The 20,322-nt window shown below is 37.1% G+C and overlaps 1 protein-coding gene across 10 annotated transcripts in view; it reads left to right on the top strand.

The window, feature by feature from the left end:
• Window positions 1-20,322, top strand: part of B3GALT1 (beta-1,3-galactosyltransferase 1) — a 228,654-nt gene that overhangs the window by 45,355 nt on the left and 162,977 nt on the right. For 3 of the 10 annotated variants that reach the window (XM_030017459.1, XM_030017469.2, XM_030017470.2), the window contains one exon: window positions 1,018-1,081. The exons of the other annotated variants lie outside the window; for them this stretch is intronic. Coding sequence is in view for 2 of the 3 variants with exons in the window: in XM_030017469.2 (XP_029873329.1) it covers window positions 1,018-1,081 (64 nt within the window). In the remaining variant the exon portion in view is untranslated. The remainder of the gene's footprint in view (window positions 1-1,017; window positions 1,082-20,322) is intronic. 10 annotated transcript variants of the gene reach the window in all.

The raw sequence follows: 20,322 nt of genomic DNA, 5'->3' as shown, positions 1-20,322 counted from the left end.
TAGTATAAATGAAATACTGGTCCTGTGTTTCAGGTAAAGATAAAAGTGAGTCCTCTGACTAAACTGTGTGATTTAAAGGAAAGTTTCACTATGCATTTTATAGAGCCATTAATAAAATTATTTAAAAATCAATAATGAGATTTATGTTGCTTCTCAATATTATTGATTTTTTTAGTGCAAAGAGTAGGTCATATTAGGCCCAATATTTTTTCTAGTTTCAGTACTGAAAATGGCCTTTTTCTGTCTTTGAATAGCCAATGCTCCAAAAAGAGAAGGAAGAAGATATTTTTTCAAAATGTTAGTTTCCTATCACTTTTAATTTTCATTTCAGTCCTGAAGAGTTTGTATGGTGTATCTAGCCATAATTTCTCCTACTATTGCACATACCTTGCAAAATTGTTCAACAAACTTATTTTTCTATAAAAGAAATAATAAAAGTCCATCATTATTTGACCATTATGCTATGAAGATTTCAGTGCAATTGAACTGTATGTAGCAGCTTTGTGATCATAATCACTGTTCATGCTAAACACAAAAATTATGTTTAAAAAAACCCAACCCTCATTTGTAATATGTAACCAGTGTTAGATTGATTTTCCTCTGGTGGGATAATATTTAAAATAGGGTTTACAAGACTTCATTGACCAGCTGGCATTTTCTTTGCCATCCATAGGGGTTTTTCCTCTGTCTTCAAGTGTAACAAAAGTGATTTTAATTAGTCTTTCATTAGAGTTAGTAATTTAATCTTTATGAGATAATTGCAGGATGGCTCTTAGGATGATTGATAAGAATTCAGTTGTAAAACTGGTACCATCAGAGCAGAGATGGTTTGACTCTGCTGGAGTTTGAGCTATCAAATTCCTCCATGGAGAAGTAGACACTACTAGAAAATAAAGATTTTTCTGCTACTAGAAAACTATGGGAAGTAATTTATAAAGTGAAGTGCCCTCCTTAGGTAATTTCTGTTTCATATAACTTTTTCAACTCTAGATTAATTTAAGCTGTTTGTTATTTCAGGTTGCAGAAGACTTGGTGATGGGGGAAGGCACGTGAAAGAGAAACTAAGCAACAAAAGGCAAAGGTCAGGTAGAACGAATTGTTAGACTTACTAAGAAAGAGTGCTGAATTCCCTTATGCAGGCTAGTCCTCTCAAATAAATTCTTCCTTCAATGTGATTTTGTGGTGCTGTAGTACTGGGCTAGACTCTAGACCAGAGACCAGTAGCATCTGGAAATCCAGTGGTAGCTCTTGAGGGTTACTGAGTTACAGTGTCTTTCTTACAAATATTTGGAGAATATGTGTCTGATCTTCAGTATCTAAAATCCTATGTATCAACTCTGTATTTCTCAGAGGGAAAGCTGCAGCATCATTCAAGGCTAGTTGGTGGTACTGGATTTTGTAGAAACCAGTTGTAAAACCTGGAAGTTTAGTGCCAGAGACTCAGGTCACTGTTCTTTAGGTCTGTCCTTGTACTCATCAAAGAACATTCTAGCAGATATTGATACAAAACAGGAAACCTCTTACTACAGCTTTCAACTCATTAAAGGTTTTCCTAGTTGGCAGTATGGGAATAAAAGCTCTTATAAATGGATTGCAAGGGGAAACAAATACAAGGAGAAAATAGTTATACGAATTAATGAAGAGTGGATTAAATTAATCAATTTTAAAATAGTTGACATGCTGAATAAACTTGTTTAAGAAAACATGCTGTATTCCAAAAGATAGAAGGATCAGAATATAATGTAGAACCTGTAAAACAGCTATTGAAATAATACAAATAAAGAAATGCTTGAGAAATTTTAATATTCAATGTATTGTCAACATTCGCGCTCATTTTAAGATGCTAAAGGAAATCATTAAGGAAATTCCTGAACTTCTGAGAATTAGTTTTGTAAAGGCATGAACATAATTCTGTGAAATCTCTGAAAAATGAGAGTAAAGAGAATATGAAAGCAGCAGCATCAATCTTTCTTCTAAATTTTAAACCTGAACAATTTAGTGCTACCTTTCATTGTCCATACACTTGCACCAGCTGGCAGTATTGTTCAGACTTGCGCTATGATTCATACACAGAGCACACTCAAAAACTGTGCATGTCAAAGAGATTGTTACTTCTCTTGTAGTTTCCTACTACGAATCTAGGGGAAGGATGGCATATGTAATCAGTTAACTCTGTGTTATGCCAGGGGTGTCAACTGAACAAATAGATGATTTTTTTTCTGTGTTGAATTAGAACAGTGTTATTTCCAAAAGTGTCTGGTACATACACAAGGGCAGAAAGTGCTGGCAACTATTTGGAACTTTTTACATTGTGATTTACAAGAAAGTTACTTAGAGTGCTTGGTTGGGAAGTTCTTCACATCTGTGTACCCCAGTCTCCTGTGTTCATTATTCATTGTATTTCTACTCATTGTTCTTTACTAGTTATCATCTCCTAAGAGTCCAGTTTGTGGGCATCATGTCAGTAGACAAGAACATTTGTCATTTTGGCTCCTTCTTTTTCTTTTAGTCTTTTTTTAAAATTTGTTTTCATCCTTTAAGGTCTTAGTAGAAAATGCTTTAAATCTGTTCAGGTCAACAACAGAAAAAGAATATCCCTCATTTGAATAGTTTTGGCTGAATGATGAGTACATGACACTTACATCATAAAAAGATCGGAAGCGGTCTACCTGCTATTCCATAATTATTGAAGTAGATCTCAAGTTCTGTGTTTATAAGTTGTACCTACCTGAATTAAATTATAGCAATTAAATATATTTTAATTTAAAAAACATGTAAGAGTTGAAAAAAAATCACTCATACACTGCAAAAATAGGTCCAGTCATGATTAATGCAACGTCATGTTTGTGAATGGATAAATAATTCATTATTCAGTGAAATAAGTGGTCTGACTGAATATTCACAGATATTCTGTTACATGCAAATTAAGTAAATATAGATTTGGGGTAATGTTACCAATATGGCTATGTTTTATAGTGTCTATGTGAGAAAATATATTTGTGAGGAAAAGAGCAAGGTGAGGTCAAGCCGTGGAAAAGGCAATCAAAACCTCTGAGAGGGCGAATGAAATGAAATTTGATCATTCTCACATCCTGACAAGAAGGAAAGATTTTGTTTATCTTTTTATTGGTGTTTCTTTAAAAATCTCACAGTTGCCTGAAAATGTGGTTGTTAATGGTACCTGAATACAATGGTGACAACAATGCTATCTTAAATCCACACACCAACAGCCTAGGGTAGTATATGACGAGCTCAGATGCCTTGGAATTGGTTGATTACAGAAACATCACCTGTTAAAATGTCAGAAGGAAGCCACATTATGTACGTCCTTTGACTCTTTGGGAACTTTCTTGTGTTGGATAACTTCATCATCATTTTGCACAGAGAAATGTGATTTTTTTTTCTCTTTTGTTCCTTAAGGCAATTGTATGAATAGTAAGGTTACATATGTACACAGTTTTTATGGTTTGCTTCTCAAGGTCCTATTTAATTCATTTGGAAAGGTCTGACAACTGATAATGAATGACATAAGATGCATTACCAAGCAGGCAATCATTGCTTTTGACTTGATAGAACAATTGGGGAAGGGGGGAATATGGTGGGGTTTTGTTTTGTTTTTTCTTTTTTCTTATTTTGACACTAATACTCATTTAATATACCGTGCTCAGTGTTCCTTAGTTATTCCACAGATAACATCTGTGAAAATCCCACATCACTCCTGAATGACCCAAAGAGGACAGGACACACCAGATTTCATATTCTGGATCTTTTTGAACCAAAGTCTGAGCAGGTTTTAGATTGAAATGAAATGTGGCACCTTCTGTGAACTGCATGAGAAGTAGGGGGGGGGGGCGGTAAAGCTGCTTGTTTTCTTTAGTATCTCCTTTTTATGACATATTTCTCCCTCTGTAACAAGCATTTACATTTTGAGAAGCCAAAAGTCAAGTCATTTTCTATAAACACGTACTGGTAGGGAGGTGTGAACTCCTTTGACATCATTCTGATCCTATTTGAATGTCAGTGGTTAAAAGTTCACTGCTACTGTTCTGAACCCTTTAAGGAAAACTGAAGTCAAAGAGAAGAAGCAGACAGAAAAGTTCAAAGGGGGAAAAAAGGAGGAAGGAGAATGAGGGGAAGCAATAAAGAGCTCTCAAGTAAAGCATGGTCAATGGGAAGACTCAAGAAGAAATAGTGAGGTAACAAGGTGGTAATGACTGACATTCTCAGTTTTCAATGACATGTAGATACCTGCTATAGAGGTTATCCTTTTATTCCTGTCTATTCATATAGGTCACACCCTATGCTGCTCTACCTTCCCTGTGAGTAGGATAGAGAGGTTTTTGCAGGAAGTAGCTAAGTTTTCCACTAAAAAGAATATTTAAATAGTGTATTTTTTATATATTATATATATGTATGCATATATATATACACACACATATATATTATATGTATATGTGTATAGAATCATAGAATCATTTAGGTTGGAAAAGACCTTTAAGATAATCAAGTCCAGCCGCAAACCTGGCACTGCCAAGTCCACCACTAAACCATGTCCCTAAGCACCACATCTACACGTCTTTTCAATACCCCCAGGGATGGTGACTCCACCACTTCCCTGGGCAGCCTGTTCCAGTGCTGGACAACCCTTTCGGTGAAGAAATTTTTCCTAATATCCAACCTAAACCTCCCTTGCCTCAACTTGAGGCCGTTTCCTCTTGTCCTATTGCTTGTTACTTGGGAGAAGAGACTGACACCCACCTCGCTACAACCTCCTTTCAGGTAGTTGCAGAGAGCGATAAGGTCTCCCCTCAGCCTCCTTTTCTCCAGGATAAACAACCCCAGTTCCCTCAGCCACTCTTCATAAGACTTGCATATATATGTATACATGTATATAATTTATATATGTATATGTAACGTATTTTGTATGGGTATATGCATATATGTATAAAAACCACCAATATTCTCACTTTTATTAACTGATGCCATTTCAGAATGCTGAATTGTTGCCTGGGACTATTGCCCTGTTTCAGGGCCTATTTTTTAAGACAATGTCTAGATAACAAATAACACGTAGCAACTTCTATGTATGTATGCTGGCAGTTTTAGGGTAACGTAGAGCTAAATAAAAGTTTGTACTTTGTAAACGTTATTCTGAAAACAATGCAAATACAAGTCTAAAACATATTGCTGGAATTGACATACTAATTATATACTATTTTATGTTATAATACATTAGTATATATTTAATGTGATCATTATTTATATTATGTTCTTTATGATTCATATGTTCTCATAATAGCAATTTCGAATACTACAGAGGTGATATATTTTACAAGCTTGAAAGAGACCACCATTTCTGCAAACTAACAAAATAATGTCAATTTAAAAGAAATAGTCTATTACATGTTACTTTATTTTATAACAGAGAGTGGACCCCTATGGTGGGTAAATCACTTTTCTACATACATTTCCAAGGTAGTATGTAGCTCTCAGAGTGCCTACTGAGTGTAACACTGCCAGCTCCTGGTTATCAGAATTATTTCTTCAGGTAAATTAGCAGGGAAATGAAAAAATAACTTACACTTCTATGTCCTCTGTTTGGCACTAAGTGTAACAATTCTGTTTACCGTGGATTTTATGACTCCACCTAATAATCAGCAAAACTGAATTCTTGAACAGCTGTAAGTCAGGCTGAAAGAAGAGGTATTTGAAAGAGTTGAGCTCACTCTAGTTGTTGGGTGTGCACGCAACTGTGTTTTAATCTACACTAGAGGCTAATTGGCTGACTGGAAACAACAAAAAAACCCCATCATGTCTCAAAGGCTTTTAGTCCCAAGAGTCGTAATGCTCGATGGAGTGGTAAATGAGTGTCAGGGCATTAGGGTGATTTTATACTTTCCATATTTCAAAGGAGAGTGGAGTTCTTTGCTTGACTGGTGAGACAAGACCTCTCAGCCTGAAAAAGGAGGTCTCAGCAGAGGCAAAGTTGAGAACTTCAGCTGTATGTCATTTGAACTGATTGAAACACTGTCTTGTTTTAGCTTGGTTTAAAGACACTAAACATTAACCTACAATGCCCCCCCCCCCCCCCAAGAAAGAAGTGCTGTACTCACAACAACTGTAGAGGGTTAAATCATGTTGAAATCAGCTGACTTACTATTCAAGTGGAAGACAGGAATGTTATTTTTTTCAATGTTTCCTGTAAAGTATGTGAACCGATCCATCACTCGTCTAATTTCTTAAATTATTTTAGAGTTTGAGAATAGCGTTTTAATTACATTCCTCATTTCCCTAATTTAGTTAATCAAATATTAAAATATTCCTATGACTGATACTGCAACAATATGAAAGCATTTAGCATCAAATATCACTTAATTAAAAGCAAGATTTAATTTTTCATACTCCTTCTGTGTCTCACAGTAAGCAACCAAAATACTGGAGAATCGCTAACAACAAAAGGTATTGATTCAGGTTTCACATTTTCTTCTAGCATGTGGCAAATGCTACTGCATTATGTAATACCAGGAGACAAGAGGTAAAGCAATTTTTTATATCTTATTTATATCCACCAGTCTAAAATAAATTATTTTTAGAAAAAAGTTATTTTTAGAAAACAAACAGCATTAGACAAAGTGGCTTAATACAGAAGCCTCAAGCTGACATTCATCAGCCTCTACCAGAAGGAAAGGTAATTCTAGCTTTCTCTGCTTACTGTTGAAAGTTTGCAGTGCTGTCCAGTGGCTACGTCTACCACTAGAGCTTGTAATACTTCTCAGACTCCAAAAATGCCTTAGTAATCTTTGCATCTACTCTTTAGAATTTCTAGATCTAGCTGAGTTTGGCCTATTGGGAAATTGGGCTCTGTAATTATCTTGTTTTCATGTGAGAGTGATTCTTGGAATCCAAATATCCCCCCTCTGTCATGTCTAACGTTGTACATGACCCAAACTGTCTCTCTTCAGAGGCCTTCCTGTGGATTGCTTTGGGGTCTGCCTTTACACTATTGACAATTACTTTTGTGTCATTCATTTATTCTAAAACAGAGCCTAAAAATGAAAGGTTCCTACCTGTGTAGAGGCTTGTCAGGACTCTGATGGTGAACAGTTTCTTTCATTTTCATTGCACTAGCACATAGAGCTGTTGAGGGTGACAATGGAAAGTTAGAATTGGCTGGCAGGTTGGTTAGAGGAAGAGGAACCCTGTGATACACTTAGCAGTGATTTTGTCCAATGTTGTATAAAAAGTAGTGATGCATGTAGCAGTGAACATGAGATAATGATACACATTCATATCAGGATGGAAATTTACTTAATTAAAAGAGAATAATTTGAAGTCACTGGAAAAGCTGATGGAGTATAGAAGCTGTGAAGACTTTTTTCCTGTTTCTCAACTGAGACAGCATTGGCTGGCCAGACATAATACAGCACCATATATGCCAGCTAGGTACAAGATTGTTGCTAACTCTGGAGAACTGCTTGTTCTGCAGCAAGAAAGCTAGATGATAAGCTACGTAGTGTGGTATGAATTTAGTTGCTTGAAAAATGAAAACTGGTTTGAGAACTCTGATACATGGATTTCAAGACAGCAGTGAAGAAAAAATCATGGTAGTTGCCCAGATGTCTTGATTTAAACTTGGCTCATCTAGCAAAACTGTTGCAGGCATCAGTGTGTCATGATTTCATTCAATATATGCGTAAGAAGAGTATTATTAGGAAATAAGCTGGAGCATTTTGGAACAGAACAGTTCAATAAGGCCATAGAGGGAAGATTAACCTCAGGTAGAAGAGTTAGTAATAGTTGCAAGTAGCTTCTTACTGGCCAGTCTAAAGTCTGAAATATTTGCCTGTTTCATTCATCTTGGGAGAGATATAGGACATAAAATCTACTATTTTTTGACATTTTGCTAACGCTCAAGTATTAGACAATGTACATGAAGATCTAAACAATAAATGCTGGCTTTTGATAACTGGGTTGTAGGGGGCTGAGGTTTTCTTCACAAAATTAGTTATCAGAAGAATATAAAAGGCAAAAATGGAATCAGTCTGAATTCCTTTTTGACATAAAAGAGAGAGATTACTTATTTAAATCACATTTTCTAAAAGTAATTCACAATAAACTGCTACTTAGAACACTAACGTGCCAGTTAAATATAACTGATTACTGTAATCCCTTATATTAACCTGGTGACTACATATTTTGTAATAAGCATTAGATTTAAAAGTAGTGAGAATGCCAAAAGAATCTTTGCCAGTAAAATAAGAACTCATGCACATAATCGATAAAGGTTTACTTTAGTTAAGTCGTAATTTTCTAATACCCACATTTTGTAGCATATGTATGTCAGAGTATCCTGATACATTTTAATTTTTCATGTAATTATACCTTATTTCATTTCCCACAGGGATGCTTTGTCTGTGGAATGAAAAAGAATGAGCAAATGTCACTTTAGAAAGCCTGCAACCTCAAGATTCACCTGCAGAAATAATACTGGCAGCTTTGCTACTAGTCTACTTTCAACATCTTCCATCCAAAAAATAGACTGCAGTGTATTTCCCATATGGAAATACTCCATGGTGCTAGCTGAAAAACAAGACCAAAATCCCCAAACATCTACCTGTTAAGCTCTGTCTTTATAACTATATGCCTTCTTCTGTTTCTTTTTACTAGCTGTTATTGTACTTTTACCTCTCAAGAGAAATTATCCAAAGTCTTCATTGCTTCCACCCTGAGTTTTAACTGTTACTTTAACCATTGCACCAGTCCCAATTCTAAACCCAAATTTTGATATTCTTTTAAAATAATCAAAGTTCAGTGGATTTTCATGTTTAGAGACACGTTACAAGAGACACCAAAAATGGTACCTATTTAGGCTACAATTTCACGACGGGGTCCATGGATGTAAATTGTGTGTCAGGTTTGTTTAAGTACCAAAATCATCCACGGTCGTACATTGCTTGAATATGCATCACCAAGGCAGTTTGATACAAGGTGGCTTTTCAATGGTAGAGGAGGCTATTCAAGAGCAAATTACAGTAATTTGTTCCGAATAGTACTGAAGTCTGCAGTTGTGGGTACTCATCACAGCCTCAGCATTAGACTCAGAGAGGTGTTGGATTCACTAGTGTCCCTGCTAGGCTGACATTTAAAATGTTTCTCTGCCCTACTATCTACTAATAAAATCCTTAAGTGCTTGAGTATTTTTCAGAGGGAAGATGAGAATACTAAATACCCTGAAGTTTGGGGGATTCACATGGAAACAACCAAGTTCTAACTCTGGCTTCAGTTGATATTTCGTTATTAACGCAAAGTCCACCAGTTTCCACAGGTCTGTTTCAGAATACTAATGCTGCAGTACACTGGTAAGAATCTGATATGCTGGCAGATACAAAATGCACATTACAAGCCTCCTCAAGATTAGACAGGGAGCTAAATCCTAAATTTGGACTTATTTTTTTCTAACTCTTTAATGGTTCTGATCATTGGATTAATCGATATGAAGCTTCTCAGGTGTTTTATGAGAGCGTACAATATCTGGCTTAGACCCAGCTTGGGGTAAATGCTCAACACTCTGAATCCTCCGTGAAAATGGGTACCTTTCTTCAGCCCAGAATTAAGTATCAACATGTCTAAGACAGGATGGGCTTAGGCCTCCATTTCCATCCTGTTAATGCAAGTGACTACCTACAGACTGGTTACTGTAGCAAGTAAGCATATCTTGCAATCTCTGTGGATACCACAGAAAAAATTTGGTACTTATTTCAGGACTGTGATTTCCACTAGGGATCAGGGAACTAATGAATATGTGCTCCCTGCAATTTAGTCTATGTTTTAGTAATACCAAAAAAAGTCTATATTTAATTTCTCTGCATTTTTCAAAGGATATTTTGCTTGCCAGATTTTCCTTGTGTCTGTTCGTCACCTTCTAATATCCGTTATGTGAAATTGCTAAGTACAAAACTAGAAATATTTCTTGTAGATATTTAGCACAACTGAGCAAATACTTCACAAAAGTGAATAATTTAATAGCTTTTAATCTCTTTGCTCACAATTGTCTGTGAATATATTACTTTCCTCAAAATACAGTTTTTATTCATTTTTCCCGCAACGATACAGCTATACAATGTAGTATAAGATGTAACTAAAGTATATTTACATTGATTTATCTGCTTGACATTACTCTGTTTGACTATGCAGAGCTAAATTTAAAAAGAGGGTGTTAGGAAAAGTAATCTGGAAACAAATCAGTGGTTGGGAGGCAGGAAAATGTTTTATGACTTCGTGATATTAAGAAAATAATGACTGGGCAGGTAGAAGGAAAATATCAAGAATTGGAAATAAACATTAATTTTAGTGAACATCTACTTACAGCCTGACTAGCCAGCGTGCAGATACTTGAGTTGGCAGGGCGAAAAATAGTACGTGTGAAAAGAGCTATCCTAATTGTACAGAGGTTGCATGGTAATGCGGGATTCACATAAACACAGGGAAAACATATGTCCTAGAGCAAGCTACAAGATCTGTCTCTTGTGAGAGCTAGGTAACACAGAAGATCTAGCTCAGGTACGTAGGCTGGACAATACAGTCTATCTTGGCATACAGAGGGCAGGTAAAAAGTACTATTACAAGAATGATATGTACTCCAACGAGATTGCAATAAGAAGTCTCTGTCAGCACAACAGTACAGCGAGGATAGGGTGCCTCACAAATTACAAATTTCAGCTGGATCACAGAGTGTAAATTTTACTGGAGAGGGAAGCTTGAAAGGTAAAGAGATCACAAGTGCAGCTTGTCTCTGAACTATGACAGAAGTTATGTTTAGAACTAGAAATAAATCTGAATTTGCCTTTGAATATTATTTAGGTGACAAAGGTGATAAATGAATAGGAGCATAAAGGTGCATCCTCATCTCAGAATTTCATATTGATGGTTTCTAAATCTCGGAATGTTTTCCTCTACTATGAACAGAGTACCTGTGCATACTGCCTGTATACCACAGACAAATGTAACTGAGAGGCAAAAGACAGTGGGTTTTTAACCCCTATGGGTTGTATTATTTGTTAAACACAGGAGGAATTTAAATTATTTTCTAACTAATAAATGTATACTGACTGCCTCAGGAGAATGTATAGGTCTTGGGAGCTAGAGGAAGAATATACAGATTGTAATGACAGCATAATGAATGTAAAGACGTAACTTTTTGAGACTCATTATATATAGATGAGTGTCTGGTATAGTTAAGAATACCTATGTATTTTTGACCTTTCTTTGAAATGCAGAAATGGTGCTTAGATATGAAATTCATTATGGTCTGCAGTGAGACACAGCTATTCATTTTTAAACTGATTAATTTAGGTTAGCATTGATGAAAGACTTCATAGGACTAAATATAGAGATATTATGGGCAAGTAATACTGTTTTATAAGCAGGTATCACCTGCCTAACTAAGCATTTATAGGTAGGCATTTTGTCAAGTTTTTCTATATACAAAATAACTATTAAGTAGAAATTGTAAAAATGAAATTAATTGTGTTATTCCATACATGGAACATGGTTTTTCGTCTTTGTAATGAAACGTGCTTCATTAGAAGTACAGATATGATTAAAGAACCATAATTCTGAAGAACAAATGGACAGAAGCATGCAGGCTGTTCTTCACTATATGAAAAATTATAAAGAAAATGGCATCTATGGGTTTATCTAATAGTTTCTTGTAAACTATAAAAGGCAGGAATATGTAATCATCAGCTGGGCAGTCCTTCAGGAAAATTATCTGGATTTGCACAGACTGAGACCATCATTGGGAGTTTCAGCCTCAACAGCAGAGTTTGGAAATTACAGGGAATGGAACAGGTTTTAATCCTAGAGATTAGGCATGGAGTTTAGATCATTTAGTGAAAACTGCTGTGCTGTGGCTATTTTGTGTTTATTGTGTGAATAAATTGAGAAAAATAGCCATCAGAGATACCTGGTATCATCACAAAGTCACTACAAAATTAAAGCATGAAGAGAAATGTTAAGTCATTCTCTTGGGTAGCAAGCGTAAATCAAATTGGGTGCACCTCCACTGAGAAGAGACAGAGTACGCTTCTCATGTTTGTGTGTTACATGCTCTTAAATTTGCTGATTAACAAAGAACTTGTCCTCTTCTGTACTAAGTCTCAGCTGTAAATCTTAAAGGATTAACGTGCATGTCTAATGGACACTATCACCAACATAACTGACTTGTTATGGCTAATAATATCTATAGTTTCGTAGCACTATTACCTTTATTAACTGCATTTACTGAATGATACTGAACCCCCACAAAAGTGAGTCCTGAGATAGCTTTGCTAAAACAAAAAAACAGAAACAAAATGGCCTATTGGCCGTTCTGGCAGGATGTTTTAAAATGATAAAGAAAGAATATTTTGCAGTTCTCTGTACGTTGTTTCTAGTGAAGTGATATATGCAAAATACAATAAATTAAAAATCTTAGCTTATAATTGGTTTACTGTATAGACAAAATTTAAGAACAGCAGATAATGTATTTGTAACACAAAACTCAGGATTAACTTCAGTGTTTAGAAAAATGATAAAAATTATTAACTCTATAAAATTATTACTTTATTTACACAATGTCTCTTGGAGCATCTAGAATCCAACCAGATGTCTTGAATTAATTTGAGTAGACAGGAGTGATAAACTTTCAAAGCTCTGCTGACCTTGTAGTAGCTATCACAAATTGCTGTACCTGAAGATCTTAGCCCTTTGCTTTTATGGATAATTTTATCTTTGGCTAAAGGTCAAAATTAGTCCGTTCAATAAGCAATTTAAAATTAAAAGCTGTAATAATAGTTCAGTAAAGTTCTGTCATTTTGCTGCATAAAGTGATTAAATATACGTAATCATATGATTAAATTTTCCACTTACTGGTCCTTACTTCCATGTGTTAAAGGATTCTGAAAGTACCCCATGCCATTGTCAGGACAGTATATATAAGTGCTTTTTTTTAACATAGATTTACTGATGCTTGTAAGTTTGGGGCTGTGTTTGTTTTTAAACATTATTTTTCACGGGACTTGCCTCAGAAGCCTTAACTGTGACTTAATGCAATACTTGTTCTGAAGCAATAAGATAATTTTTAAAAATGGAGGTGTTCATCTTTTCATGCATGTTGAACTCAGGGTTCTGAGTACTTCCAATAGAATAATCTACCCTACAGGGTTTACTTTATTATACTGGTTTATATCATACAATTGTCTAAACACTACTGTTATACAGTATGAATATAACAGTATCAGCTCAAATGATACTTTTAAAGATAAATTTACTCACAATTAACTACACTAGGAAAGCTAAAATAAAATTTTTAAAAAGCAAATTTTTTGCAGTAATTTTTTTGTATAAATAAGGAACTGTATCTTATTGCTAGTAATGCTCAGTGTATAAATCCTGAAAGTAAAACCTAATTTCTGAATTGATAGAACGGAAAAAAATCTGCCAGATTTGTTCATGTGTATACCTTTTTGCAAGGGGAAAAGTCAGGAACAGGAATAAGAATTTACAGTTAAAAATTAATCTAATCAAATTTGATTTAAATTGTTTGTTAGAGGATTGTGAAAAAAAATTTTACTTGAGTTTGAACTCACGTTTATCTCATGGTCAAACACATATAGGTTTTATATTAACCCAAGTTTTCCAGGGAAAGCTTAGTCCTTACTGTGAGGGTCTATGTGCAGGCAAGGACCCATGTGTTGAGAATCAAACACTGCAACTCAGTTGTAAAGTACAACTTTACTTGGAGAGATAAGATCAGGAAGACTTTAGCCTGGCTGCACTGCTACATATTCTGCCATATTGAGATTGTTGAATGAACTGAGTTTATTCCATATTTAATATGGAATGTAATTTCCTGGGAAAGTCAAACTGGATGACAAAACTCCATGAACTTAGACAATGTAAATTATTTATATAAAGAATATATTACTAGAACAGAAGGTGAACTAAAAAAACAATTCCACGGGCGGGGGAGTGGGGGAGAGAGGAAAGAAGGGTTGAGCTGCTTTATTAAAAAATAGTGATCAATGATCACAAGTAATCATTAATGTTTTAAAAGATCAGCTGAACAGTTTCCTAAAGACAAAGATTTAGAGACAGTGAATGTCTCCGGAGATCCTTTATTACTACAGCTGCTTTTAAAAAAAAATTTAATACATTCAAGAAAAAAAGAAAAAAAATCTGGAGTTCCCCTTTGTGTGCTTCATTTTGTGAAAAGTTATTTTCAAAACTTTGACCCAAGAAAAGGAATTACAATTCTTGCTGTACACATAAGATTGCTTCAAGCACAAAGCGCCTGAATCTCCAGATTTTCTCTTTGGAATCCATTTAATCAGTTGGTCAGATGCAGCATACAAGTGCATGCTCGTACATGTTTCAAGGTATAATACAAGCTTCAGTACAAGTTGATGAGGTGACAGTGGTTCAGCCTCAAAAGAGATCTTTGAGTTTCAGCTTGCTGTGCCTTTTCACTTGGCCTAAATCCCTTGATCTGCTCTTACCTGGCTGCTACAGAGAAGCACAAGAGTGTACTTACTAGGAGGGCTGAGGACACTGCATTTGAGGCATCTGCAGCCTTCTCTAGCCCAAAGACTTTAGGAAGAAATCTCAGTGTTCCCTGTAGTAGGCTGGAACAGGAACAACAGGGGCAGCAATACATAAAAGGAACCTTTGTAACACTGACAATATACACAGTAAAAGCATTCAAAAGCATGCTACGGGTTAAAAGAAAGTATTGTACGTCGGAAGCTGGGGCAGAGAAACAAACCTATCAGGCCTAAACAATGACTCCTGCCAACTTTTTTCTTGTGTTCATATATTCACTTCTATTCAGGTTTTCTTACCATGCCCTTTACTGATGGTTGAGTGCTTGGCATAAGCCCTGCCAGCACATCCAAATCTGAGGGAGTAACACTGAGCCTCTCTGTTAGAAATCCTGCTTCTTCAATGCCCTAGGCAGGTCATGAGCGAGTCTGATAGCTGCCCAAGCAGCACGGGCACAGATTAATGATTACCTTGTCCAGCTTCTGGCCATTCTAACACTGCCCTGGGCAGCTGCTGGATGCTGTCCAGTCAGCAGTTTTCCAGTCCAGGAAGCTGTGGGTAGCTGTGAAGAAGCACAAATCACAGCTATCTGTCCTTGGCCTGTGCAATAACAACTGTCAAAAACCAGTCAAAGATACAAGAAACCCAGGGATTGGGCAATGCTATTTACACTAGCATTTGACATCTCTGCTGTTCGTAAGGGCACTTGGCTAAACTTGCTGTACATTTTTGGGATCATAGCAGGTATTTTATTCATATTAATGAGACAAGATTATGCTGTATGGAGATCTACTGTACCAAAAAAATTTAAAACCATGTTGTGGTTAATATCATTCCAGCTACTAATTTAGCGGCTGTTTCTTTGATATAATCTGCCCACATTCTTAACTGATGATGCGTTAACAGATCCAACCCCCTTGTTATGACTGATGACATCAGGGCCTTCTTAATAGTAACAAACATCAGCTATTAGATTTGAACCCCTGTCCTCCACTTGCATTTTGTGGGAGGTTCTTCAAACTCAAGGCTTCAGTGGGGAAAGAAAAAACCCTCCCGAAGTAATATGAAGATGGATGCAACCTGTACAGTTCTGTGCGCTCTTTTCCTTTAATCTTCTTTATCACTGTGCTGTCAGAATATATTTAATATCATGTAAATTCTGATCTAAGAGAATTAGATTAGTTCCATATCCAGTGAATGACTTCAGTGTTTTGGAATATTGAAATCTTTATCTTGTAGAATTAAGTTGCTGGCCCAGCATACCATTAGCTTCAGATTATTAATGCACATTTAAGTACATTAGCACAGTATTTAATATAATGAGGCCTAGCCTTCTTCAAAATGCCTGGGACCTTGATGAAGAAAGCTGTCAAACAAAAGGAGCCTGGTAGTCACTGGCAATGGCATATCTTTAAGTTTACATGCTCCTACACACTAAATCAGTTTGTCACTTATCGATTGCTGGATTGGGCAAAGTTGGCTTTAGAGAGAAGCAAGGTGGGGGTCAGCTATCCCAACAATTCCTGGCGTACATCAGGATGGTAAACAAATGGCTTCCTTTACTCAAGCTAATGGGCATGCACATACGGTTTCCTATACCCTCACATAGGCAGGGCATAGTCTGTAGGTACAAGGATTTTGGTGGGAAGAGGCTTAAGCTCCACCACCCATTTCCATTTGCTGCTCCCGCTAAGGGACATTCACATTCCCACTGCAATGCTGTGGCTCATTGGAAGACCCAGGAAGAGGGCAGTGTTCCACAGAGCATATCAGTAATGTCAGGGCAACAGAGGATGGGAATTAAAGGAAGGCGGGTGGTTTAAGATTTACAGTCTTCTGTTAAGTCTTCACCTTAATCCTTACTATTTTCTTGCCCACTTAATAGGATAGCTTTGGGTGTGGGGAAGAAATCTTCAGAAGTGACACAAACTGTAGTTTTGACCTGTGCCAAATACAGCAATATGGCATAACTTTGGCAGGCGTGATTTCTAAACCTGAAAATTACTAGAGTGCTAAAACAATGAAATAAAAGATGAAAAGGTTTACAGCTGCTATATATCAGATTCAAAGTGTGTATTTGAAACATGCCAGTAAGAAATATGAAAACATCAGTTGCACAAAACTGAGTTATCAGATCACTGCAGCTCAAAACTGAGAATCAAATGTGACAGATGTATGGATGTACATTTTTTTTGTGGCTGAAGGAATCATTTCTGGGATAAACAGAATATAAACTAGTCATATGATATACCAAGGATCTATGATCTCTGGAAGCATATTTTTCCTATGCGCCTGTTCATCTGAGGTGCTAGTTGAGAGTAAAATCAGAGATTATTGTGGTTGATTGACTAGAATCAGAACAGGGTTTAGCAGTTACAAATACCAGAAATACAAGAGCTGAGATATTTGTACATACATACACATTTTTTGGACATTCAGGGCACATCTAATACCAAATAAAATTAGCTCCGAGGTCATGCATCAGTCTGGTGATGATGATGTTAGTGGTTTTCATGAATACAAGGTCACAATATTTTAAGTAAATTGTCTACCACCAAATGTAGTTTGATGGAACCCAGTAATATATAATATCTTTATCAATGATCTGGATGAGGGGATTGAGTGCACCCTCAGTAAGTTTGCGGATGACACCAAGTTGGGAGGGAGGGTTGATCTGCTCGAGGGTAGGAAGGCTCTACGGAGGGATCTGGACAGGCTGGACCGATGGCCTGAGGCCAGTTGTATGAGGTTCAACAAGGCCAAGTGCCAGGTCCTGCACTTCGGTCACAGCAACCCCATGCAGCGCTACAAGCCTGGGGAAGAGTGGCTGGAAAACTGCCTGGTGGAGAAAGTCCTGGGGGTGCTGGTTGACAGCCGGCTGAATATGAGCCAGCAGTGTGCCCAGGTGGCCAAGAAGGCCAACGGCATCCTGGCCTGTATCAGAAATAGTGTGGCCAGCAGGAGCAGGGAAGGGATTGTTCCCCTGTACTCCGCACTGGTGAGGCTGCACCTTGAGTACTGTGTTCAGTTTTGGGCCCCTCACTACAGGAAAGACATTGAGGTGCTGGAGTGTGTCCAGAGAAGGGCAACCGAGTTGGTGAGGGGCCTGGAGCACAAGTCCTGTGAGGAGCAGCTGAGGGAGCTGGGGTTGTTTATTCTGGAGAAAAGGAGGCTGAGGGGAGACCTTATCGCTCTCTGCAACTACCTGAAAGGAGGTTGTAGTGAGGTGGGTGCTGGTCTCTTCTGTCAGGTGGCTGGAGACAGGACGAGAGGAAATGGCCTCAAGTTGTGGCAGGGGAGGTTTAGGTTGGATATTAGGAAAAATTTCTTTACTGAAAGGGTTGTCAGGTATTGGAACAGGCTGCCCAGGGAAGTGGTTGAGTCACCATCCCTGGAGGTATTCAAAAAGCGTGTAGACAAGGCACTCCAGAACATGGTTTAGTGGGCATGGTTGATGGTTGGACTCGATGATCCTGAAGGTCTTTTCCAACCTAAATGATTCTATGATTCTAATATATAACCCACAACTCCACTGAATGCATGTCTAATCTTGCTGACAATTAAAACTTATGCAATAATACTAGTTATAAAATGACCTGCACTAACAGAAGACATGAAATACGATAAATCAGTTAGTTTGCTCTGACTGCTGCAAGTAATGCCAAACAGTTTAGATTTGATCTATGCCTATCTTGTAAACAAACAGTTATTTTTGTTACTTATTCAGGTCGGGGAATAGACTCATTTCATATAGATGCTCAATTTTTTCTCAATCCTATGTCCAGAGATCTCTAAAATTGTACTGTGCCATCGCTCTATGTGATGACATTTGAACAAAGTTTTCTCAGGTAAACATACACAGCCAGGACCCAAGAGTGAAAAGACAATGGAAAAAGGCAGCAGCAGCCACCTCACACTGACCCCAGCACTGACAAGTTTGATCCTGAAGATCAATACTAAGAAAAAGAACTACACAGAATATAGACACATCTCCAAACATAATTCCAGATAATTCTTGAAAGGAAGGAGCTAACAGCAAGTCTCCAGAGAAAAAACATTTGGGTCCTGCCTCGCTTCAGGAGGCAGGACGCAGGGACAGCAGAACCTCTGAAGGAGGGAGCAACCTTGTATCCTGTATTAGCACTGGAGGCCTGTTGTGTCACTTCAAGCACCTGACATTCCAAAAGAAGTAAAAAATAGCACGAATATTGAATTATTAGCAACTGAAAAGAAGAACTTTACTCCCCTAAGACTCTACGGTAATACTGCAGTCATTTAAATGTCAGCTGTCTAGCAGATGTGATATCTAGAGTACACTCTGTTAGAAGAGGCCTCGTAAGCTTTGGGGTGACTTTGTGTACTCTTTTCTACCGCGTGACACTGCAAGACCCAGTATAAGCAGAAGGTTTGATCAGAATATGTGAGGAATCCAGAAGGAGAACAATTTTTGTACACAAAGATGCCTTGGACTCCAAAGTCAATTTTGATGACACGTTTTGGAGAGCAGTCCTATAATCACAGTTTGACAGATACAGCCAGAACACACTCTCCGATGAGGAAGTAAGTTCTCTGCTCATCAGTTACTTGCAGGAGGATTCAGTAGCACATGGGAAAAGAGGAGATAAAACATACTTCCTCCCAACAGTAATTGTTCTTTGAGATGTTATGTTTAGAATGGATTCTAGAATCTGCTCCCCCGTTCATTAGGATGTAAGGGAAGTAAGGGAAAACCAGAAGATTTTAGCTTTCCAGGCTTCTATATCTTTACATGGAAACAGAAACTGGCACAGAGTACTTTTGGGTGCCTGAGTTGCTGTTCAGGTATCTCCAGGCTTGCTCTAGTGAGGGACAGAGGTCCTGTATTGGCAGCAAGATCTTCAACCACTATAGCTTTTGTAATGTAAATGATGATAAAAAAGGTGGAGCATGAGGCAACATATTTTCAAGAGGGAAATGGGATACTAGAAATCATCTGCAATAGCTAAGGCAAACACAGCATCTATTCATTTACCATTAGGAGAAGGCAATGATGCACCTGCAAACTTCATTCTGTATTTGACCAGTTATTACTGAAGGAACCCAAGTATAGAGAAAAACTGAATAGATTTCAGATTTTATTTGCTTTGCCAGAGACATCCTGAATAGCAAAGACCTGATGCAGCAAATATCCTCTGAAGGGTGGTGCAATGATAGATTTAATGATGTTTGCATGATAGCTTGATATTAAAATAAGGATAAAAATAGAGAAGAATAATAGCCATGGTTTGGAAAAAAAATTCTTTTAATATGCAAAGTGCGTCTAAGCCCATATTTAGTACTAAAACATTTGTTTTCTTATAGGTGTCTATGAACAAATGAGGTGCCACTTTCAGAAAACAATGACAATGTTAAAGTCTCTTAAGGAAATTACTAACTCCATCGTACATTGAATTATTTATATTTTCTTTTTTAAAATTAACTTCACGTGGAAGGAGATTAAAACTACAGTTACAATATTTCTGTGACTGTAAAGGCAGTGTGTTAGTGTGAAGTAAATTGTATGTTAAGTCTGATCAAATCTGTGGCCAAGGCCACTCCAGGCAAAACTAAAATGGAAAGCCACAAGGATGTTTTCTGGACAACAGTAATCCCAGATTATGCCGGTCTGTTCAAAGTTGTACAGGAAAGCTTACATGTATAAGGTGTATGAAAAAATATCTTTTTGAAAACATATTCGTGCTACTGATCTTTCAAGATGATAAA

Source organism: Aquila chrysaetos, chromosome 6 (genome assembly GCF_900496995.4).
Source record: "Aquila chrysaetos chrysaetos chromosome 6, bAquChr1.4, whole genome shotgun sequence".
NCBI classification, from domain to species: domain Eukaryota; kingdom Metazoa; phylum Chordata; class Aves; order Accipitriformes; family Accipitridae; genus Aquila; species Aquila chrysaetos.
Note: the sequence above shows the minus strand (reverse complement) of the source record. Positions and strands in the feature narration are given on the sequence as shown.